At 34.3% G+C, this 26599-nt stretch overlaps 1 protein-coding gene across 1 annotated transcript in view; it reads right to left on the reverse strand.

The window, feature by feature from the left end:
• The window catches only part of LOC114345298 (uncharacterized), a 436109-nt gene that overhangs the window by 271719 nt on the left and 137791 nt on the right, over positions 1 to 26599 (reverse strand). The window contains exons 12-13 of the mRNA XM_050647575.1: positions 14741 to 14968; positions 13079 to 13872 (exon numbers count right to left, since the gene is read on the reverse strand). Coding sequence (XP_050503532.1) covers positions 13079 to 13872; positions 14741 to 14968 — 1022 coding nt within the window. The remainder of the gene's footprint in view (positions 1 to 13078; positions 13873 to 14740; positions 14969 to 26599) is intronic.

A 26599-nucleotide genomic window follows, 5' to 3' on the forward strand; every position in this document is an offset into this window, starting at 1 on the left:
TCACAGTTCAAAGTGGCTTCTACTATGTACTAGCAAAAAGGTGTTAAAATAATACAAGATGGACTGGAAGAACAATGGACTGGTGGACATTGGACCATATTGTAGAATTGAAAACTTGCATCTCATAAAAAAATTTGGTTTTTTCTATATTCACAAACAATATTTTTAAATAATAGCCTACTAAATTTCTGAAAATGATGTGTTTAAAGTGTGTTTATTTTAAGTGTTTTCAATACAAGTTTAACAAAATGTATATGTGAGTATTATTTTCATTCAACTAAACTCTTAATTACGAAGAATTAAACGTGTATGAAATATGCAATTTTGTCACATTTTGGCTATTTTTATGCCTTATGCGCGAACGGAAAATGATAAGAAATTTTAATAACACGGTTAAATTTAGTTAGTATGGTTATTAAAAATGAGAAAATGAGCTATTACAAACGTATCCACCCTAAATTTAATCTGTTAAAAATTATCGCAAAAAATCAGTTTTTTACCAATTTCGGCAAACTTTATGGCTCATGCGCGAACGGAAGATATAAACCGATATTTTTTAAATTCTTACCCCTTTTTGGTCTCATACATTCGCAACTTTTCCGCGGTATTACGACTTGAAAAAAATAATTTTAGTTTTTTCGGCCCACCCTAATATTTATAATTAGAGTTCGGATTTAAAACCATAAAGAAACCCAAAAAAATAAGCGCTTAAAAAGCATAACAATTTTATGAAAAAAAGCATTATATTATACAAAAAAGCATGAAAATAGGCATATAAATTTTGACAAACCATTTTTTTTAGAAAATATTTATAATATTATTTCTAGGCTTAGCTTAAAACTAGTAAATACCTATTATAAATTTTAAAAATAAAATAGAATAAACAAAAGAAAATAGATAACTAAAACAAAAATGCTAACCTAATTTTTATCGACACGCTTTAGATTTTTAGATGAAGGAAAATATATCATTTTTGTTTAAAGCATGAAATAACTAAATACTCATTTAAATGTTCCATCGTAAAGTTTCGGCGCCTGTCACTCAAAACATTTTTGTATTTCGAAAAGCTTCTTTCAACGTTCACACTGGTTATCGGTGCATACTTAAGGCGCATTTAAATCAAAGCGAACACGAACGAACGAACGCATTCGTTCGGTAACTTTATTGTATTTGTACAGCGAATCGAGCACGACCGAACGAATTCGTTCGCATTCGCACATGTTCCAACCGATGTCGGTAAGTGAGCGAATCATCAAAGGAATTCGTTGTTCAATGTGGACAGTGGATAGACGGTAGCGAACGAATTCGTTTATACAAGTACTGATTTAATTTATTTGCAAACATTAGTTTGAGAGGGTTGTTTATTGTGTAGTTGTGAAAACATAATTTTGCAATATGGAATATGCCTATGAAACCCAAAATCGAAGCTATATAAAATAATAAACAAAAAACCTGATGCTTGTTTTAACATTTCTATAGGAATGGGTTGTGATGTCTCTGAACTAAAAAAATGAATTAGCTTCTGGCATCATTTAGACGAGAAAGACAAAAAGAGGATTCGAATTCGAAGTGGTTTGCTTTTAAAAGCCTAATGTTTTTATTGGATAAATTTCAACCCAGAAACTAGGGATTGCAATCCAGCAGCATTTTCAATCCAGCTGTATTTTTGCAAGATTGGGCTGAATCCAGCTGGATCCAGCGCGGATCCAGCAAAATGTGGAATCAAAATAAAAACACGATTGTCTGTATGCTAAATTTTTAAACAACAGAAACATGAAATATTTAGTTTTTTGAAAGTGATACCTTAATAACATAGGCCTTACCTACTTCGCACAGAACTGCACATATAGCCGGTTGCGGAGAAAGCCCTTCCGGCCTCTGTTCTGGTCGGTTTTAAGGTCATCAAATAGTCACAGACCATTGACAAACGATCTCCTTTCAAAAAAATCTTTTCGTAATTTTTTTGAGACCCAGTTTTTTTTGGCTATAAATGTTTTCTCTCGTTTCAATTCAATCTCAAGTTCTTGTTCCAAAGTAAAATTCACGGGCTCCGGATTAGTTGGCCCATCTTCTTCCATTATATCTTGCACTGGTTCCACAGTTACTTGTTTATTTATACGAATCAACAAATTTTTCATCTCTTGTCGCATTGCATTCTTTGAAGTAACAAGGATTGTTTAGTCCTTCGTCATACTTTTTTTGATTTTGTCAATACACTAATGTACCTGTAATCTCAGAGAGGCGCCGTTCCGTGATTCTGTTGCGTAGTGCTTCCGGTAGATCGGCATTAAGGCTAGAGTCCTGGCTATTTAGTTTGTCTAAGACAACTTTCATGGTTGTGTCGGCTGTTAACAAAGTGGACTCTATTCTGCGAAGAGCTTCTACAGCCGGTTAAAAGTGGCGATTAACTCATTGATTATTATTGACCACTCGTCAGCAGAGAATTTTATCGCAGAATCAATGTATATCAACGCTTTATAGACTAAAACTTTTAAGCTATAGAAACTTTCCAGCATACTATGAGCTACTGCCAGCGCGATAGAATAGCAAGTTGCCGACTCACGGCTTTGAATAAAGAGGCTAATGAAGACATTAAGTAACTTATTTCGAATTTGACACGTTTGCGGATCCGCGCTGCTGGATCCAGCACGGTTTGCTGGATGCAGCATGTAAAAAAAGCGCTGGATCCAGCTGGATTGCTGGATGCTGGATCCAGCAATTGCAATCCCTACCAGAAACACTAATGAGGTAACCAAATCAAATTAATTGCTAAAATTAATTAAAAGCAAATTTATTTTGATACACCAATTTTACAATTTATTATTTGAACATAATATAGTCATAATATCAAGAGCAAGTAACTTTTTCGAGGAATAATTTTAAAAGCTGGTTCTTTATTATGTTATTTTCTAAGCTCCCTCAAACAGCGTATAATACCTGCTACCTGCTATTTTTGTAAGCTATTATTGTATTAAAATTTACCCAGCAAGAAACACGAAAATAAACTTAAACACAATGTGTGACTGGCACTGGCCAATCTTAAAAACATCTGCCGGCAATATGCACTCCCGATCATCAACGAATGCGAACGTTCGCTTCAATGTAAATGGCCCTACTTTGTAGCGAACGAATGACCAAGCGAACACCTACGAATTCGTTCCTCCGTTCGTTCGTTCGTGTTCGCTTTGATTTAAATGCGCCTTTATACTTTGCCGCTACTGCTGGATCCATATTTATATCTTCAACGTGTTCTTCATTTAAAACTGAAAATATTTTCTTCATCTTTTGAAATCCTTCGTTTTTTGTTAATACATATTTGACTTTTGTTAATACTATCTACAAAACAAAAGTTGCTTTTAATAAAAGCCCGTGGCGGCCCGTGAGGTAGTGCCATAGAGCCATGGCACTACCTTGCTAACTATGCAGAAACATATTTTTTATCTTAAAAACATCTTAATGCCTGTTAATTTTTTTGTGATTATTTCTGTGTAGCGCAATGCACATCTAACCACCGACTCTGGCCACCCACAGCTGACCGGATACAGGATGAAGATCATGAAAATCCCGGTGCCGAAAGGTATTGGCACGCCAGAAAAGAGAAAGATTGTATGAGCATCCTATGTAAGTGACAGAGATAGAGCGGTATTGCACTTTTAATATACGTTTAAATTGGACTCTCCGTGCCAGACTCGAAATCTCGAAAAGTATATCTTAAGATACAATGTTTTAGATCTATTTCTAGTTTCTTTACGCGTTCGCTTGACGCTATTGTGTTTATTATCTACTACTGTATTGTATATTTGTGTTTATAATCTACTATATTTTTTAATTTGTAATTATTAGTGCGTCGTGGTCGTGGGTGTCGTAGGTATATAAATAATATTTTGATTATTTTCTACGTTTAATTTATTTATTGACAATAAATCAAATCAGTATATTAAAAAACTCTTTTGGTGTTTTTTCGTTAGAAAAAAAACTTCAAAATAAAGAACTCGGTCGGCCTTTACCCGATTTAAAAATTGAAAAACAAAGTGGAAATCAACAAAAACTTCGCTGTCGTAAGTTTAATAAAACTATTTATGATAAAAATAGCTGGTTGTGTGGTTGAGAACAAACTAATAAACTGTTCTATTTTGTATGCGTTTTGTTTGGAGGTGACGAGATATGCGATGCAGTTTTGTTGCGAATAAAAACAAGGTTTACTTTCTCCGGACATTTAGTTGCTTCTCATTGATTTATGTCAGAGAAGTCAAACATGCACACAATTTTTATTTTTAAACAAAACTCGGCTTAAAACTTAATTACAAGTATTGTATCAGCGAGACGAATTAAGTACTACCTCTGGGGCTGTTCCGTTATCAGTTTTATTAAATGATGAAGGTTTAAAATGTACATTTGAAGAAACTGTTAAACTTTTAAGTATATTAATGACCATTCCCATGTCAACATCTGAAGCAGAACGTTGTTTTTCAATGCTAAAACGAATTAAGACATTCCTCAGAAATACCATGAAGGAAGAACGACTAAGTTCTTTAGGTATGCTGTCTGCAGAAAGACATTTTGTAAATGGCATTGACAATTTTAATAATAAAGTCATTGAAAACTTTGCCACCAAAAAAGAAAGAAGGATGGACTTCACATATCGTAAACTTTAACAGTGATATTAAATAACTTTGTGCGTGTGTGTGTAAATAATATAATAGTGTTATTTTTATAATTTTCTAAATAGGCTCTAGAGACCAAATCGTAACAACAAACTTCAAGTACATCAGCAGTGGTAGGAAGAATGAAAGATTGACAGCATATGATTAAAGGACGTGGTGGTCGGATGAGTGTGTGAGACGGAAGCTGATGCGTGATGACGAGCGACTGAGAATCGGGCAAAAGAAGGACATCGGGGAGAAATCATGCCCTAACGGGCGATTCCACCCTGATGCCCTAGTATGAGAGGGGTGGGGTTTAGCTGGTCCCGGCCACATCGGAGTTACGGAGGGCAGGGAGGCCCGATTTAGGGCCAAACTGGTCGACGTGACACTGATGAGGTTTCAGCTCAGGAACCCAGCACTGTTGGAAATGTTTACTTCCGACGTCTGTTTGCAGATTCCCCACCTAGTGATGAAAAAAAAGTACATCAGCAGTAAATACTGGTGGTAAGTTGAGATTTTTTTATTGTTAATTACTTAATTTACGGAACTGTTTTGATAAATTTTGGTCAATTTCTTGGCATCCCAAAAATAGTAATATAAGATAAAAATATCTGCACCTATTTTTTTTTTAATTTCTATTTTATATCCTTTTTGACAATATCGTGAAACCGTCACTAAAAATTTAGGCAGCTGCCCGGATTCTGGCACTACCTTCCTAAAGTTATACGAGCCGCCACTGATAAAAGCAAGATTGTTTTGTAAGTCTGTTTCACCTTAAACATCCTGACAATATTTTATCGATTTGCTAGCATTATCCTTAAGTTCCAATACGACACTTTTAAAATTTTCGAAATATTCGGCGTAGTATCGCATCGGCTGCATCTAACCATGTACCCCACCGAGTTAACACTGGTTCCAGTCGTAATGGAGTGTTAGGTTGCACCCATAAAGGAGCTTTAATGAAAATTTTTTCCCATTTTTTATCAACTCATTAAAAAGTGGAAATTGCAGCCGTATAGTCTCAGCAACGCGATTCAGGCCATGTGCTAGACAGGTACAATAAATTAGATGTGGATAAAACACTTTAAGATTTGCATGTATGGTGCAGCGTCAGAAAGCATTAATACTATTTTGTTGGTGGGCACAGCCTTGGGAAGATAAAAATTTGTTAAAGCTTCATTTACGAATCTTTCAACTGTATTGTTATTTGTTGCTTCTAGTTCTTTTGAGCACATTAAATAACCCTTCGTCAAGATATCTTCGTGAAGTACGAAGTACGCCTATGATTAAATTAGCGACGTACCTTCCACAAATATCTATAGTCTCGTCCACAGCAAACTATATGTAATTGTTCCCCACTAGTGTTTTTACTTTTTTTTCTGGTTTCCTTGTAAACGCAATTAACATATTTTTTCGCAGAGTACTTTCATCCGGCACATGTCTTTGACAGTACTTTTCCAAAAATGATTTAAAACTTTCATTTTGCAATTTATTTAGTGAAAGATCAGAGTCCACCATTGCACTGCATAGATCAAAATTATATTTCTGGCTGTTCGCAAATGCAAAAATGATAACAGAATATAAAAAAGCACCAAATAAGCACTAAACTTCAAAAAAAGGCATAAAATCAAAAAAAAAAAAAAAGCAAGAAAAGCATAAAAAAGTGCTGTCAAAATGACATATTTTTGCATATTTCGTTCTTATTTAAAAAGAATATAGTCCTGCTTGTATCATTTACCATAAGCATTATGCTGAGAAATCCGGACTCTATTTATAATATACCTAAAAGCACCAAAATTATTTAATTTTGAAGTTTAAACAAAACCGCATCAATAGAAAAAGTACAGTGTACAACACATGAGAAAATGACATATTTCTCCCTGGCTTGACTTGCGGCTCTCGCCTCGTGTTTCGGCTCGTGCCAGCAAACTTCTGCGCTCGTGAGAAATATATGTCTTTTTTCTCACTTGTCGTACAATATACTATATTTTAAACGATTAGATCATAATTTGTATCTAAGTAAACGTAATAAAAGTAATAGGAAGAAAATCAACAATTTTACAATTAAATGGTTATAGTAGGGATTGTACCTATTATACATGGTGTCCAGAAACTCTTCTAACAAACGAAGCCCGGAGATTTATCAGATAATTTTAAGAAAATTTAACTCAATTCACCTAGTCCGAAAATGCTTCCTAAGGAAGCTAGAGGTCTTTAAAGATGGCGTATTGTAATTAGTTTTTTTTTTTAAATAGCTCCAGAACACTTCTATTTAGAAAAACGAAAACTGGTACATCTATTTATCTTCCAGAGATAAATCGATTCCATCAATTGTCAATTTTTAGTACCGGTCATAGGCGTCCGTTTAGGGTAGGGAAACGGATATTTTATCGCATAACTTTTCTGTGTTTAACTTTTAAGCATTTTTGACACTGGATTATTAAACTATGGGGTATTCTTATACTAAAAGGTACTCTTGCTTTAAGTCGGTAGGATACGCCGTGTTCTAGAAAAATCGATTTGAAAAATTTTTCGGTTTTTGAATTTGAAAAAAAAAAAAAAATAAAAAAAACTATTTAGAAAAACGAAAACTGGTTCGTTTATTTCTCTTTCAGGGATTAATCGATTTTATCAATTGTGAATTTATAGTATCGGTCATAGGCGTCCGTCTTGGGTAGATCAACGAAATCTCATAACTTGCTTTAATTTTTAAGCATTTTTGACAGCAGAAGAGTATTAAATTACGAGGTATTCTAGTACTAAAAGTTACTCTTGCTTTAAGTCGGTAAATACACCGTTTTTTTATTTTTTTTTTCAAATTTTTCATAAATTCAAAATACGAAAAATTTTAAATTAGATTTTTCTACAAAACGGTGCATCCTACCGACTTAAAGCAAGAGTACCTTTTAGTACTAGAATACCTCACAATTTAATAATGTAGTGTCAAAAATGCTTAAAAGTTTAAGACAAAACACTTATACGACAAAATAACCATTGCCCTACCCAAAACGGACTCCTATGACCGGTACTAGAGATTCGCAATTGATGGAATCGATTTGGCTCTGAAAGATAAAAAGGCGGACCAGTTTTTGTCTATAGAAATGGAAGCGTTCTGGAGATATAAAAAAAAAAACTAATTACAAGGCGCCATCTTCAAGAGCTCTAGCCCCCTTAGGAAACATTTTTGGATTAGGTGAATTGTGTTAAATTGTCTTAAAATTATCCTAGGAATCTTAAAATTATATACAGGGTGTTCCATTTAAAACAAATAAGTTTGTGTCACCCTGTCAATACGGGTGTAGCCCTGTATGTATATTAGAAAATATTTTTAAATTATGATCCTATCTTTGCACCACGTTTTAACTAAATAACTTTTTTTCGTATCTCTTACGACAAACGAGTAATTGGACTTTGTCACACTAATGCCCCCCCCCCTGTATACGAAATAACTATAAAACCATCCTGCCGCTTTGTAAATAGACTTATATTAAGATTCTTGAAACATATGAAAAATGGCATGACTCGGAACATCGTGGAATTTTTTACTTTTACGAATTTTCTTACAAATCTAGGACTCCTGCCGTCTTACAAGAACCGTTTACCTTCCTGCCGAGTACCGAAAATGTATTGATTGCATTTGAGTATAACTTTTTAAAGGCAGGACTCAGAAAATCACGGAATCAGGGTGAATTTTCCGCAGAATTTTCCAAGGGACAAGTATACTTAAACATTAGGAGACGTCATGCCAATATTTTTTTTATCATTTTGAAATAAATATGTTTAATTTATTTAGTTGGCAGGACCCAGAAAATCATGAAAATTTCATTATTTTCCTTACATATTTGTATACATATATACTCCGTTAGCCCGTTTGCAACCCTCCTGCCCAAACAAAATTAAAGCACTCATGGGAGTGCCGACAGAAGTGAAAACTTCTTATAGTATATAAATTACGAGCTCAATGCTTTTCCCCATCCAAAAAGAAGTGCTATACATATATTAGTTGCGTTCGCGGGTACAGTGGACAAATTGTCGCCGACAATTTCTAACCTTACTTAATATAAATAATACCTTTAAAAGATAAATAAACAAGGTATATTTACTTTTAATTAATATTAATAACTAATTATTAAATTATACTAGGTAAATATACCTTGTATATTTATCTATTAACGATATTATTTATATCATTTTAAAGTGCGCATGCGTTTTGCTGCTAATTTGTCGCCGACTAGTCGCCGACAGGCACCCGCAAACGCACTTATTATATAGGCGTTGCGTACGTTCTATGCTATTTATGTATACATACACATAATATATATACAGCGTGTCTACGTAAGTTAGAAACATATGGGAAACTTTTTTATTATTAACTTTACGAAAAAAAGTTATTTTTCATAAAAAGTTCTGCATACTCTAGAACCTATGATTCAATCATCAGATATCAAATTTTATCAATATTATACGAGGTATGTCAAAAAATGTAAATTTCGTTCAAGAGTAAAGTACCTTTATTTCTCTCAATATCGAAAATTCTTATAATCAAAAGTTGTTTGGAATTAAAAACTATGATCAAATGTGTTATTACTATAACACATAAACTATAAAATTAAAAATAATTTCCAAATTTTTCTCAAATTTATGGATACTTAACTTCGTTTTTTTATTACACATGTAATAACTCTTTTACTATTTGTTTTACGAAAAAAAAGTATTCTTTATACAAATCTCTGTATGTCCTCACACCTAAGATGCAACCATCAGATAACACATTTTATTAATTTTATACGAGGTAGGTATGTCAAAAAATATGAATTTCACTCATGAGTAAAGTAACTTTATTTTTCACAATATTGAAAATTGTTATTACAAAAAGTTGTTTAGAATTAAAAACTATGTTTCAATATGCAATTACATCCTTCTAATTGAAATATTGTGAAATCTAAAGGTACTATACTCATGAGCGAAATCCATATTTTTCGACACACCTCGTGTAAAATTAATAAATATTGATATATCATGGCTGTATCTTAGAACTTAGACCATGCTGAGCGTTTTATAAAGAATAAATTTTTTTCGAAAAATGAGTAATAAAAGAGTTTCATGATAGTAATAAATGAGTACCTAATCATATTTGTAATAAATAAAAACGATGGTGGGTATTCATAAATTAAGAAAAAATTTGTAAAATATTTGTTTTAATTAGAAGCATTAAATTGCATATTTGATCTTAGTTTTTAATTTCAAACAACTTTTCATAATAAGAATTTTCGATAATCAGAGAAATAAAAGTACTTTACCCTTGAACGAAATTCATATTTTTGACATACCTCGTATAATATTGATAAAATTTGATATCTGATGATTGAATCTTAGGTTTTAGAGCGTACAGAACTTTTTATGAAGAATAACTTTTTTTCGTAAAATGAATAATAAAAAAGTTTCCCATATGTTTCCAACTTAAGTAGACACGCTGTATATACGTACGAAATTTAGTTCGGCAAAGTGATGACGGTCGCAAACTCAATATTTTTTTTACCTAAAAAGTGCACAACGTCCATAAAGAAGTTTTCACTTTAAAAATTTATTTCGTCAAACAATGACGGTGGCTAATTTAATACTTTTTCCCCATCCAAAAGTGCACAACGTCCCTAAATAAGTTTTCACTTCAAAACTTTATTTCGTCGAAGCAATGACAGTCGCTAATTTAATACTTTTTCCCCATCCAAAAAGTGCACAAACGTCACTAAGGAAGTTTTTACTTCAAAAATTTATTTCGCCGAAGCGATGTAGGTCGCTAATTCAACACTTTTTCCCCATATAAAATGTGTATAACGTCCCTAAAAAAGATTTCGCTTCAAAAATGTATTTCGTTGAAGCAATGACGGTCGCGATGACGGTCGATAATTCGATACTTTTTCTCCATCTAAAAAGGGCAAAACGTCCCTAAAGAAGTTTTCACTTCAAAAATTTATTTTGCCGAAGCGATGGCGGTCGCTAATTCAACACTTTTTCCCCACCTAAAAAGTGCACAACGTCCCTAAAAAAGATTTCACTTCAAAAAATTATTTCGTCGAACCAATAACGGTCGCTAATTCAATACTTTTTCCCCATCTAAAAAGTGCACAACGTCCCTAAAGAACTTTTCACTTAAAAAAATTATTTCGCCGAAGCTGTGATGGTCGCCAATTCAATACTTTTTCCCCAACTAAAAAGTGCACAACGTCCTTAAAGAAGTGTTCACTTCAAAAATGTATTTCGTCGAAGCAATGACGGTCGCGATGACGGTCGCTAATTCAATACTTTTTCCCCTTCTAAAAAGGGCACAACGTTTAAAAGGGTACAACAAGTTTTCACTTCGAACATTTATTTCGCAGAAGCAATGGCGGTCGCTAATTCAACACTTTCTTCCCATCTAAAAAGTGCACAACGTCCCTAAAAAAGTTTTCACTTCAAAAATTTATTTCTCCGAACTAATGACGGTCGCTAATTTAATATTTTCCCCCATCTAAAAAGTGCACAATGTCCCTAAAGAACTTTTCACTTCAAAAATTTATTTCGCCGAAGTGATGACGGTCGCCAATTCAATACTTTTTCCCCATCTAAAAGTGCACAACGTCCTTAAAGAAGTGTTCACTTCAAAAATGTATTTCGTCGAAGCAATGACGGTCGCGATGATGGTCGCTAATTAAGTACTTTTTCCCCATCTAAAAAGTGCACAACGTCCCTAAAGAAGTTTTCACTTCAATAATATTACTATTATTATACGTACATTATAATAATATACGTACAAAATTTATTTCGTCGAAGCGATGACGGTCGTGATGACGGTCGCGATATAAATCCATTTTCCCCATGCAAAAATAAGTTTTACATTTATTTTAAATTTAAATACTTTTATACAATTTATGTATAAATACACATAATATAGATACGTACAAAATTTATTTCGCCGAAGAGATGACGGTAGCGAAATAAATCCTTTTTCCCTATCCTAAAATGGGTTTTACATCTATTTTAAATTTAAATACTTCTATACAATTTATATATACATACAGATAATATACCTATATAGGTATGTATAAAATTTATTTCGCCGAAGCGATGACGGTCACGATGATGGTCGCGAAATCAATCCTTTTTCCCCATCCTAAAATAGGTTTTTTCCTAATTTTTACAGGAAAATGTCACAGGAAATTTGTGGATGTTTCCACAGATTGTAAGTAGTTCGTCTACCCTTCCAGTATTGCAAAAGGCAGGACTCAGAAAATCGTGACTGAACTTCTGTATAATATCTCCCGGTCTAAAAATGTCACTTTTGTTCGATCGCAGTTAGAGTGTAATCCGAACAAGTGTGCTTTATAAAAAGGCTTTATATTCCACTTGATATTAAAAAAATTCTTCACAGAAATATACAGGGCCATTAACAGTACCATCTAAAAATAATGTGAATTATACAGGGTGCTCCACAAAAGAGTGGTATATCAAAGTTATATTTTTTCTTATCGAACATCCTATATTTGTAACATTTTTGAATTGCCCTTAAACAATAAGCTATACTTTTGTAAGGGTTCCCTATACCTAAATACAGGGTGTTTTGATTTATTTCGATAAATAACATGACTACAAAGAGGACCGATTTATTTATGGGTCATTTATTATATTAAAAGAAGGGTATAAGGGTAACTTGTAGTTGTATTTGTACTCAGTAATTGCTGCAATCGAAAATATAGGCCTGGATCCCGCGCACCAAAAAAAGTTGATTAATAGCAAGCTGAAAATTTGTTAATAGCTTAACGGTGTCTAGTCGGACAAACTTTGGTGTATGGGAACATTGGAACAGGGGAAGTGTTAATTGTGGAACAGGTTACAGGATTCGAACGTCAGACTACTAAAACCTCCCATGTATTTTATCGGACAGAACTTCCAATTGATTTGATACCCTTTCATTAAAGTCTAATACAAAAATCAGACTGCTATTCATCACCAACATAATTCCTGTCATTTGAAATGTTTTACGTGTCGGACTTATGAAAACGCCCAATATATTTGTCAGACAAAATTTTTTTCATATATTATATAAAGTTTGCTATGGAATAAACTTAAAAACAACCTGCTAGTTTTCACAATCATAAACTTGTCAGGATGACACGTTTCACAATTAAAATCACGTTCCACAATTAAAACTTCCTATGTTCCTATGTTCCCATACACCAAAGTTTGTCCGACTAGACACAGTTAAGCTATTAACAAATTTTCAGCTTTCTATTAATCAACTTTTTTTGGTACGCGGGATCCAGGTCTACATTGATACGGAAAAATTATTGTTTATTTTATTAGTTCCGAATTGTTAATAGTGACCCTCGTACATAAACTAAACACTAAACAGACTCTGTCTAAAATAATAATTAAAGTAGAATCATTTATGTTACCTCAATATCTGGAATAGTCGTTCCCTCTATATTTGTTGTTGTTTCCAAAGCAATCAGATCCTCAGTACTAGAAGTGATTACGTTAAAATTGTTAACGTTCGAAGAATTTGCTGTACTTTCAACAGAGGATGAATTTTCTGATGTATTAATATCATTATGTTGGACTATTTCATCAAAGTAACTATTGCTGTGAATGTTGTTGATAATATCGGCTGGCAAAGTTGTTATTTGTTTAGGAGGCTCAGTGGAAGAATGGTTTAACGTGTCTGGAAGAACCTCGGTGATATTTTCTTCAATGCGGATTTCTGTATTGTTTGTATCAAATTTTTTGGTCTTTTCGGTTGGTAGTACTTCAGCTATATGAATTTGACTAAGACTAGGATTCGTTGTACTATCTGTTGTCACCTCTGAGGAATTTACAACGTTAATATTGTCATGTTCGGTGGTTACTTTTTCAGTTGTTGTAAGTTTGGTTTCGTTCATATATACTCTTTCTGAAGCAACAGGTATACTACTAATTTCAGATTTTTCTGAAGCAGTATTTTCTGTATTCACGATTTCATCAATGCGAATTTCCTGATTTAGATTATTTTGATTCTCAGGGTGATTTTCATGTTCAATATTTTCGTTAGGTGTGTTTGTAGTGTCAACTATATTGTTTGCAGTTTCAACAGCACCGCCCACAGTTTTTATTGTCGTATTCAGAGGATGTTCATTCATCGAAGGTGAATCAGTACTAGTGTTTATTTCGTAGTCTTTGATTTCCAAATTAGAGTTCTTTGAGATTAAATTACCTGAAATGTAATAAAATTAGAAGATAATAATTAAAATACAAACAAATCATACTTCGAATCACCAAAGAGACCACCCAGGCAATCAAGTGACGACAATAACGTCGAGGAAAATACGGACAATTATTTGTAGACATTTGTTAACAAAGACCTGCAATTTGTCTGTAAGAATTTTTGTCACTTTCCAGGTTTCACATCCATAAAGTAATACAGACATGACCTTTGACTGGAATATTCGGATCTTTGTTCTTGTAGTATATTCGCCAGACTTCCAAACAGGGTTGAGCATGCTGAATGCTTGTTGAACTTTTTTTATCCTCATACACTGGACACTTCCAAGATACGTAAAGTTTTCCACATTTTCAATCTGCATATTGTCGATAGTAAATAGCTTGTTGTTCCTTGCATTTATTCTCATGGATTTGGTTTTACCAATATTGATTTTCAAACCTATTTTATTGGCTTCAGTGGAAAGTGTTTCCAATTGGTCGGCCACATCTTGGAACCTTTGTCCTAACAGGCAGATATCGTCGGCGTATTCTAGATTGCTTAGACGTGTCGTTAACGGTCACTGTATCCCTTTTGTGTCGCAGTCTAGTTTGGAGAGAACATAACCTATATGGCTATGTTAAAAAGAAACGGAGAAAGCACGCATCCCTGCCTTACTAAAGTAAGTACGTCAATTCGTCACTGTTGATCGCATTGTGTGTCACGCTGCATGTCGCCTAAGTGTACAGTGACTTTATAATGGAAGTTCATCCTGTATAAACCTAATACTAAACCCTTTAATTGTTAAAATCTTTTTCATATTTTGCATATAGGAAAATACAGATCCATACTAATAAGAAACGAGTACAAAATAAACAGTTACCTTCTGTAGTAATATATTCTGTGGTAGCTGATAATTCGGAGGTAGTTTCATTTCTATCAGAAATGATGATCATCACCTCTGGTTTTAAAGGTTCGATGCCTAATTCTTCGCTGGAAGAGTTTTCTTCTTCCTTTAGTTTTGTGGCGTCGGCGGTGTGGTTATCGAATGGATTTGTTCGGTTCAGTTGATCAAATTCCAAAGAAGGTGGTTTAGTTGAATTGACTGTGTCTAAAAATAAATATTATAATAAATAATCATTTCGTTGTGAAGTGAAACAAGAGCAGTCTTACTTTATTGAGTTCAGAGAGCGCCAAAAGCACTATAACTAGTTTCAACCGTTCTTAGCGTATTATCAAAAAGCGCATATTTGATTCTCTCTGAACCACTAAAATTCGAGCCTCCGGTATAGATTCACAACGAAATAACATGATGACATGTTATTTTGTCATCTGCTAAAGAAGAATGAAAGTTTTACTTTTAATATTAACAATATCAAAAATAAAACTTATTAGAACTAATCTTCTGGTTAATCTTCCGATGACCAACCTTTTTTTGTTACACGGATGACCAAGGGGGGGGGGGGAATGACCCCAGGTCAAAAATGTCAAAAATTACATTTCGTCGCCTTAGAATCAAACTATTCTAAGTCCACTTTTGAAAATTTTACAGGAAAGGATTTTTAAAGTTTTGAAGTTTAAGTATCTTAATAGTAAACTAAATGAGAATAAATTTATTTTTTTTAGTAACCATAATGATATGTACTTTAGAACAACTGCAGTTTGCATTAAATATTACCAACAGTTTTTGAGAAAAAAATTATTATAAACAACAATGTTTGGACATAGAATAATTTGGACCCGTAATTTATTGAGGTAGTAATTAATATGGAATGTTAGTTACTTTATCAACATCTACAGCGTGTCTACTTGAGTTGGAAACATATGGGAAACTTTTTTATTATTAATTTTACGAAAAAAAGTTATTCTTTATAAAAAGTTCTGCATGCCCCAAAACCTAAGATTCAATCATCAGATATCAAATTTTCTGAATATTATACGAGGTATGTCAAAAAATATGAATTTCGGTCAAGGGTAAAGTACCTTTATTTCTCTCAATATCGAAAATTCTTATGATAAAAAGTTGTTTGGAATTAAAAACTAAGATCAAATATGCAATTACATGCTTCTTATTGAAAAAAAATTTTTTCTCAAATTTAAGGATACCCAACATTGTTTTTAATTATTACAAATATGTTTACAAATAACTCGTTTATTATTCATTTTACGAAAAAAAAGTTATTCTTCATAAAAAGCTTTGCATGGCCTAAAATCCAAGACACAACCATGATATATCAACTTTTATTAATTTTATACGAGGTGTGTCAAAAAATATGAAATTCGCTCAATATTATAGCACCTTTATCTTTCACAGTATTTCAATTAGAAGGATGTAATTGCATATTGACACATAGTTTTTAGTTCTAAACAACTTTTTTAATAACTGTTTTCAATATTGTGAAAAATAAAGGTACTTTACTCTTGAGTGAAATTCATATTTTTTGACACAACTCGTATAAAATTAATAAAATGTGATATCTGTTGGTTGCATCTTCGGCCTTATGACCTACAGAGCTTTTTATAAAGAATACCTTTTTTTCGTAAAAGTAATAATAAAAGAGTTATCGTATGTGTAATGAATCAAAACGAAGTTAGTATCAATAAATTTGAGAAAAATTTGGAAAATATTTTTTTCCAATTAGAAGCATGTAATTGCATATTTGAGCTTAGTTTTTATTTCCAAACAACTTTTCAGAATAAGCATTTTCGATATTGAGAGAAATAAAGGTACTTTACTCTCGAACGAAGTTCATATTTTTTGACATACCTCGTATAATATTCAGAAAATTTGATATCTGATGATTGAATCTTAGGTTTTGGGGCATGCAGAACTTTTTATAAAGAATAACTTTTTTTCGTAAAATTAATAATAAAAAATGTTGTTCTGAAGCTATTTCCTTGTGGCATTTTTATGATTAATTATTTATATGGGAAATAAGCCACAATTAATTGTGGCTTATTTCCCATATAAATAATTAATAATAAAAAAGTTTCCCATATGTTTCCAACTCAAGTAGATACGCTGTATAATAATTAAAGAAAGAACGAAGCAAGTTTAATAGTATAATATGCTTATGTCAATATAACAAAACAACTTAAACTTAAATTATTAATGAAAAGTAGTTAAATACTTTAATAATACTAATCGTTTTTTATTGTATTAGGTACACTCGCAAATAAACAATATTGACAACATAAAAGTTAAACAATTTAAAAGTCTTTAATAATACAATTCCGGAATTGTAAATCAATTGCTGGAAATGATTTGCTAGGCACCTAATATGTGCAACTTTGTCTTCTGGAAGGTCTGCAGGGGGGACTGAATTTTAGGATCTGGAACACCTTCTAGAAACGCCTTGGAAGAATTTAGCCTGCAACTGCCTTTTAAAAACGCCACTGTGTGCATTTCCGGTTCATTAAACTTTAGTTTATATTTTACGCTACTTGCGTTATTTTCGTAAGAAAGTTAGAGAGACTTAAACAATTGGAAAAAGTTTTAAACTCCAAAAAATTATGTTTTTGCACCTGAAGAAGTTGATATGGCTTCTTGGTTCTTGCATTCTTAATATCTTTAATAATAGCGAGAGGACTATGCAATTCCAGTTTACTCAGATGTCGGTCCAAAATACTATGCATAGCATCCACTTCCTGAACACAGCTGTGACCAGGTACTTGAAATTTCTGCGTAATGCATTTTACATTAGGATGATTCTTAAGAAAATGTAATAAGGCTGCAGACATGTGGGAATTTTTATTTTGTGGTTCTAACATTAGGTCTTGTGTCTATAAGTTTTTTGAGTAAAAGATACAATGCAATTGCAATGTCTACACCTTTTCTTCCACCGAGTAGTTCATGCCATAACACACAATATCCTTGCTTTTGTATTACATCACAACCTGTAAAATTATAAACAGCAAATTTTTTTTGTAATACGCTTTAGAAATCTGTGTTTATGGGGGCAGGTTAAAACGATTTGCATATCAAAGCAAATAATGGCAGCCGATTCATCTGATTTAGTGGAATTCGCATCTTTTAACTTCTCTTCTCGGGCTGAAAGTTTGGCTTCTGTGTGGATTCTGTATTTCTCCTCTAGTTCGTCACTTAAACTTTTTTCTTCCTTTTTTAAATCATACTGTGAACAAATCTCACAAAGATCTTTTTTTGGCTTATGGAAGCCTATATTAAATTCCCCATTGAAAATGTTATAATACAACCATTTTTTTTCTGGAGTTAAATTCTTTTCATTACAATATTCTATATACAGGTCGTACATTTTACTTAAAAGATAGTGATCTGTCTAAATATTCTTTTGAGGAACTGCTTCTGCAGTAATGAGAAGGAACGCGGGGAAACATGTTTATGTGATCTCTAATTACTTTTCTCTTATCATCTTTAATTCTTATGCTTGTTCGTGAGCCCCTCAAATCTCGATTAGGTGTTGTTGTGATCCCCGTACGTTTATAAGAATAAAAATATGCTATTCTGATCTGACTCACTGGAATATATTCCAAATCGGTTAAAAGTTTTGAGTCTTGAAAAGGTTCCTCTTCTGAATCACTCATGTTTATTACTCTATTTTCACGCGATAAACTACTAAACAAACCGACGGTTGCGATAAAAACAAACTTCGGAGACGTACTAATACTAAAAATGTAACCGAAATAATATTTCAGCCAACTTATTCTATGTCCTCACGTGATACGAATTTTTCAATTCTTATTGGGCCAGAGGATATAGTACATTTTGGTCCGCATATTTGCAAGGTTTAGTGGACATAGAATAAAATAACCACGCCATATTTATAAATGGGATAATCGCACTTGGAATATTATTGACCGAAAGGTCTTCCATAGACTAAATTAGAAATACAACCTCAACTTCGAAAAAAAGTGGACATAGAATAGTTTGGTTCTAAGGCGACGATTTAACAAAAAAATGAAGTTGTTTTTTTTAATTTTTTTTTTTAATTTTTTTTTATGGCATGGATTTTATGTCATTCAGCCAGTCACAACATGAGTATTAATGTCATGTGTAGTGTGTATGTTGAGTAAATGTCTTGTTACTTTGCAAAGTCGACGTCATTAGCGTAAAACTACTTGGAATTACACATTATAGACGGTATTTTACTAAACATCAACTTCAGAATATATTTTTTATTCGTAAAATATAGGGAATTTTTTTTATTTCAAAATATGAGGATATCTAGAATGATATTAAAGTCAAATAAAAAAATAATGAGTTAAAAATTGAAAATACTTTTGAATTTATCAAAGAAACACATACGCTGGGGTCACAATTTCCCCCGCTTGGTCATCCGAAGGTTAAACCATTCGTGGCTTCTAAAATTTGCAAGCTAAAAAGGCCGAGGGAGATCTATCGGGTTGCATCTTTTCCCCTTTTTAGCTCCGGCAATTCGTTGGCTTGCAAATTTTAAAAGCCACGAATGGTGTAACCGGAAGATTAGTTCTAATAAAGTTTTATTTTTGATATTGTTAATATTAAAAGTAAAACTTTCATTCGTCTTTAGCAGATGCCGCCACGGCATCCATGTCAACATGTTATTGCGTTATGAATCGATACCGGAGGCCCGAATTTTAGTGATTTAGAGAAAATCAAATATGCGCTCTCTGATGATACCCTAAGAAGGGTTGAAACTAGTTAGAGTCCTTTTGGCGCTCTCTGAACTAACTAAATAGTGTAGGAACCAGAGGATGAACATCGCAAAATGGACACAATTCCGGTTTTATTTTTTTTTCTGGTAAATCAAGGGGTGCTTATTATGAGACTAATGTTTTCTTAAAAAATTTCGCCCCGGAACGCCCCTTTTCGTCCCTTTAAAGGGGGTAATTTGTGGTTGTCTCGAAACGTAGCCCTTCTTGTACGTTTTGCAAAAAATTTACTTAATAGTAAAATAAAGAGAACTGTATTTCCTACTTTTTATTTCCCGACAGCGTATGTCTATCACCCACCGTTTAGCGGGGGTGGCGCCCCAAAGTTGACAAAGTTTTAAAAAAGAAGTTTAAAAAAAAATTTTTTTTCCTAATTGTAATGAAAATTAAAAAGAAACCCTGCGGCAATTAATCACAAATAAGTGGCTGATTTTTTGGTACAGGTTTCATTTAAGGGCAATTGCAATTTTTTAATTACAGGGTGTTACATTTTAAAAAACCCCTTTTTATACCATCTGAACCGCCTATGCTATAGAGTAAAAAAACTTTCAGCGATTATCCATGTACTAGTGTTATTTACAAATTTGTATAATGCACCCCCATATTTTCCCCGGAACCACTCCAAAAAAAAAAAGGAGAATTAACAAAGAAAATAATCAAAAATTGATTTTGGGCTACCACTGTGGCTTTAGGTTGCAAAGAAAATAAAATATACATAGGTCATAATGTGTAGCAGACAGTTTGTGTTCTTTTATTTTCCATAAGTACGTTATCCATAAAATGAATAGGTGACGAAAAATACAATAAAAACTGGAGCCCGCCAAAGCATTTCTGAGGTTTAGGGCTCCACTGTGCCGTAACGGTTGCTTATACGAAAAAAATGCATAGGACTTTAGAGAAAATAGTGGACCTTAATTCTGTATAAGTTTTGTTTAAAAAAAGTTCATAGGTAATGAGAAAATCGTCAAAACATGCTCTCCAAGGGATAGGGGTAGTTTCTGCAGTTTATTTTCAAGGATAGGGTTTATTTCCGCAGGGATGTTGCAATAATCATATATATATATATATATATATATATATATATATATATATATATATGAAAAATAGATAACTGCATTTCAGTTAGATTCGAACCCCACCGGTGCCCCGACTAGTTTCGACTCATGTCAAGTCGTCATCAGGAGACACTAGGTAGGTGTTCGAAGCTAACTGATTTGCCGCTATTACTTCGTGAATTTATAAACTAAATCCACCAGAGTATACTTAGTACGACCTCTATATGTGAAAAGAGAAAATAATTATTCTCTTGGTAGCCCGGCGAATAGCAAAATCAAGCTTTATAACAATAAAGCTATGAAAGGCGATGTAACGGAATCCTTTTTCCGACAATACATCATGCAAACACCGTTTGGGCTAACCAATTCGTCTCTTACTGGAGAATACAGTAAAATGAAAAATAGATAATTGCATTTCAGTTAGATTCGAACCCCACCGGTGCCCCGACTAGTTTCGACTCATGTCAAGTCGTCATCAGGAGACACTAGGTAGGTGTTCGAAGCTAACTGATTTGCCGCTATTACTTCGTGAATTTATAAACTAAATCCACCAGAGTATACTTAGTACTACCTCTATATGTGAAAAGAGAAAATAATTATTCTCTTGGTAGCCCGGCGAATAGCAAAATCAAGCTTTATAACAATAAAGCTATGAAAGGCGATGTAACGGAATCCTTTTTCCGACAATACATCATGCAAACACCGTTTGGGCTAACCAATTCGTCTCTTACTGGAGAATACAGTAAAATGAAAAATAGATAATTGCATTTCAGTTAGATTCGAACCCCACCGGTGCCCCGACTAGTTTCGACTCATGTCAAGTCGTCATCAGGAGACACTAGGTAGGTGTTCGAAGCTAACTGATTTGCCGCTATTACTTCGTGAATTTATAAACTAAATCCACCAGAGTATATTTAGTACGACCTCTATATGTGAAAAGAGAAAATAATTATTCTCTTGGTAGCCCGGCGAATAGCAAAATCAAGCTTTATAACAATAAAGCTATGAAAGGCGATGTAACGGAATCCTTTTTCCGACAATACATCATGCAAACACCGTTTGGGCTAACCAATTCGTCTCTTACTGGAGAATACAGTAAAATAAAAAATAGATAATTGCATTTCAGTTAGATTCGAACCCCACCGGTGCCCCGACTAGTTTCGACTCATGTCAAGTCGTCATCAGGAGACACTAGGTAGGTGTTCGAAGCTAACTGATTTGCCGCTATTACTTCGTGAATTTATAAACTAAATCCACCAGAATATACTTAGTACGACCTCTATATGTGAAAAGAGAAAATAATTATTCTCTTGGTAGCCCGGCGAATAGCAAAATCAAGCTTTATAACAATAAAGCTATGAAAGGCGATGTAACGGAATCCTTTTTCCGACAATACATCATGCAAACACCGTTTGGGCTAACCAATTCGTCTCTTACTGGAGAATACAGTAAAATGAAAAATAGATAATTGCGGCAAATCAGTTAGCTTCGAACACCTACCTAGTGTCTCCTGATGACGACTTGACATGAGTCGAAACTAGTCGGGGCACCGGTGGGGTTCGAATCTAACTGAAATGCAATTATCTATTTTTCATTTTACTGTATTCTCCAGTAAGAGACGAATTGGTTAGCCCAAACGGTGTTTGCATGATGTATTGTCGGAAAAAGGATTCCGTTACATCGCCTTTCATAGCTTTATTGTTATAAAGCTTGATTTTGCTATTCGCCGGGCTACCAAGAGAATAATTATTTTCTCTTTTCACATATAGAGGTCGTACTAAGTATACTCTGGTGGATTTAGTTTATAAATTCACGAAGTAATAGCGGCAAATCAGTTAGCTTCGAACACCTACCTAGTGTCTCCTGATGACGACTTGACATGAGTCGAAACTAGTCGGGGCACCGGTGGGGTTCGAATCTAACTGAAATGCAATTATCTATTTTTCATTTTACTGTATTCTCCAGTAAGAGACGAATTGGTTAGCCCAAACGGTGTTTGCATGATGTATTGTCGGAAAAAGGATTCTGTTACATCGCCTTTCATAGCTTTATTGTTATAAATCTTGATTTTGCTATTCGCCGGGCTACCAAGAGAATAATTATTTTCTCTTTTCACATATAGAGGTCGTACTAAGTATACTCTGGTGGATTTAGTTTATAAATTCACGAAGTAATAGCGGCAAATCAGTTAGCTTCGAACACCTACCTAGTGTCTCCTGATGACGACTTGACATGAGTCGAAACTAGTCGGGGCACCGGTGGGGTTCGAATCTAACTGAAATGCAATTATCTATTTTTCATTTTACTGTATTCTCCAGTAAGAGACGAATTGGTTAGCCCAAACGGTGTTTGCATGATGTATTGTCGGAAAAAGGATTCCGTTACATCGCCTTTCATAGCTTTATTGTTATAAAGCTTGATTTTGCTATTCGCCGGGCTACCAAGAGAATAATTATTTTCTCTTTTCACATATAGAGGTCGTACTAAGTATACTCTGGTGGATTTAGTTTATAAATTCACGAAGTAATAGCGGCAAATCAGTTAGCTTCGAACACCTACCTAGTGTCTCCTGATGACGACTTGACATGAGTCGAAACTAGTCGGGGCACCGGTGGGGTTCGAATCTAACTGAAATGCAATTATCTATTTTTCATTTTACTGTATTCTCCAGTAAGAGACGAATTGGTTAGCCCAAACGGTGTTTGCATGATGTATTGTCGGAAAAAGGATTCCGTTACATCGCCTTTCATAGCTTTATTGTTATAAAGCTTGATTTTGCTATTCGCCGGGCTACCAAGAGAATAATTATTTTCTCTTTTCATATATATATATATATATATGCGTACATTCTGGGTTCGGCAGAGAGCGCTGCCTAACGCTAAGATGTAAATACCAAATAAATAAAAATTTAAATAAATGGTAAAAAACAGCACACATCGTTTCTATCCTGGTTACGAGTTGGTGTTCAATAGGATGATACAGCGCTGTTTCGGACTCTCGTCACTCATCAGCCATCCGAGGAGAACACGAATTCGTAACCAGAATAGACTCGACGTGTCAGGGTAAATTCACAATTTCAGTGAGGCAGTACAAGAGCGCCATCTACTCTGATGGCAGTGCCGCAGGTCATCTCAAAAAGAGAAGATTCCTGCTATCTCTTGTACCGTATAGAACGATGCGTACATTCTGGGTTCGGCAGAGAGCGCTGCCTAACGCTAAGATGTAAATACCAAATAAATAAAAATTTAAATAAATGGTAAAAAACAGCACACATCGTTTCTATCCTGGTTACGAGTTGGTGTTCAATAGGATGATACAGCGCTGTTTCGGACTCTCGTCACTCATCAGCCATCCGAGGAGAACACGAATTCGTAACCAGAATAGACTCGACGTGTCAGGGTAAATTCACAATTTCAGTGAGGCAGTACAAGAGCGCCATCTACTCTGATGGCAGTGCCGCAGGTCATCTCAAAAAGAGAAGATTCCTGCTATCTCTTTTACCGTATAGAGAGCGCTGCCTAACGCTAAGATGTAAATACCAAATAAATAAAAATTTAATAAATGGTAAAAAACAGCACACATCGTTTCTATCCTGGTTACGAGTTGGTGTTCAATAGGATGATACAGCGCTGTTTCGGACTCTCGTCACTCATCAGCCATCCGAGGAGAACACGAATTCGTAACCAGAATAGACTCGACGTGTCAGGGTAAATTCACAATTTCAGTGAGGCAGTACAAGAGCGCCATCTACTCTGATGGCAGTGCCGCAGGTCATCTCAAAAAGAGAAGATTCCTGCTATCTCTTGTACCGTATAGAACGATGCGTACATTCTGGGTTCGGCAGAGAGCGCTGCCTAACGCTAAGATGTAAATACCAAATAAATAAAAATTTAAATAAATGGTAAAAAACAGCACACATCGTTTCTATCCTGGTTACGAGTTGGTGTTTAATAGGATGATACAGTGCTGTTTCGGACTCTCGTCACTCATCAGCCATCCGAGGAGAACACGAATTCGTAACCAGAATAGACTCGACGTGTCAGGGTAAATTCACAATTTCAGTGAGGCAGTACAGGAGCGCCATCTACTCTGATGGCAGTGCCGCAGGTCATCTCAAAAAGAGAAGATTCCTGCTATCTCTTGTACCGTATAGAACGATGCGTACATTCTGGGTTCGGCAGAGAGCGCTGCCTAACGCTAAGATGTAAATACCAAATAAATAAAAATTTAAATAAATGGTAAAAAACAGCACACATCGTTTCTATCCTGGTTACGAGTTGGTGTTCAATAGGATGATACAGCGCTGTTTCGGACTCTCGTCACTCATCAGCCATCCGAGGAGAACACGAATTCAGCGCTCTCTGCCGAACCCAGAATGTACGCATCGTTCTATACGGTACAAGAGATAGCAGGAATCTTCTCTTTTTGAGATGACCTGCGGCACTGCCATCAGAGTAGATGGCGCTCTTGTACTGCCTCACTGAAATTGTGAATTTACCCTGACACGTCGAGTCTATTCTGGTTACGAATTCGTGTTCTCCTCGGATGGCTGATGAGTGACGAGAGTCCGAAACAGCGCTGTATCATCCTATTGAACACCAACTCGTAACCAGGATAGAAACGATGTGTGCTGTTTTTTACCATTTATTTAAATTTTTATTTATTTGGTATTTACATCTTAGCGTTAGGCAGCGCTCTCTGCCGAACCCAGAATGTACTCATCGTTCTATACGGTACAAGAGATAGCAGGAATCTTCTCTTTTTGAGATGACCTGCGGCACTGCCATCAGAGTAGATGGCGCTCTTGTACTGCCTCACTGAAATTGTGAATTTACCCTGACACGTCGAGTCTATTCTGGTTACGAATTCGTGTTCTCCTCGGATGGCTGATGAGTGACGAGAGTCCGAAACAGCGCTGTATCATCCTATTGAACACCAACTCGTAACCAGGATAGAAACGATGTGTGCTGTTTTTTACCATTTATTTAAATTTTTATTTATTTGGTATTTACATCTTAGCGTTAGGCAGCGCTCTCTGCCGAACCCAGAATGTACGCATCGTTCTATACGGTACAAGAGATAGCAGGAATCTTCTCTTTTTGAGATGACCTGCGGCACTGCCATCAGAGTAGATGGCGCTCTTGTACTGCCTCACTGAAATTGTGAATTTACCCTGACACGTCGAGTCTATTCTGGTTACGAATTCGTGTTCTCCTCGGATGGCTGATGAGTGACGAGAGTCCGAAACAGCGCTGTATCATCCTATTGAACACCAACTCGTAACCAGAATAGAAACGATGTGTGCTGTTTTTTACCATTTATTTAAATTTTTATTTATTTGGTATTTACATATATATATATATATATATATATATATATATATATATATATATATATATACTATAACACTATAAAACAGCGTTGAAATTATCGGGAATTGCGGTCTGTGCCTTAGATTGAAACTACATTTAATTCTGTTAAATTCGATATTTCGATGAGTATTTATTAATTTTTCATCTTCATTAAGTTAAATTGCTTTATAAAACATACCTACAACAATTCGTAAGTTATATCATTGTATTATTATGTTTGTACCTAACTGTTAGTTAATTTTGTAGTTTCCTGATGAAGATGAAAAATTAATAAATACTCATCGAAATATCGAATTCAACAGAATTAAATGTAGTTTCAATCTAAGCCACAGACCGCAATTCCCGATAATTTCAACACTGTTTTATAGTGTTATAGAATATACTTGAACGGTCGATAAATATATCGGATTTCGAATCCAGTTTTATATATATATATATATATATATATATATATATATATATATAAAATGATGTTGGATAATCGAGTACAAATATAAAAATAAATAAGCAAAATCATTGGCTAATACTCGTAAAGTGAATGCGAATTTAGTTGGAAATATATAAAATGATGAAGGGTCATCATTCCATACATTTCTGTGCAACTATATACACCGGTGTTTCGGCCTATTTGGGCTTCGTCACTAT

Source organism: Diabrotica virgifera, chromosome 3, assembly GCF_917563875.1.
Source record: "Diabrotica virgifera virgifera chromosome 3, PGI_DIABVI_V3a".
NCBI lineage: Eukaryota > Metazoa > Arthropoda > Insecta > Coleoptera > Chrysomelidae > Diabrotica > Diabrotica virgifera.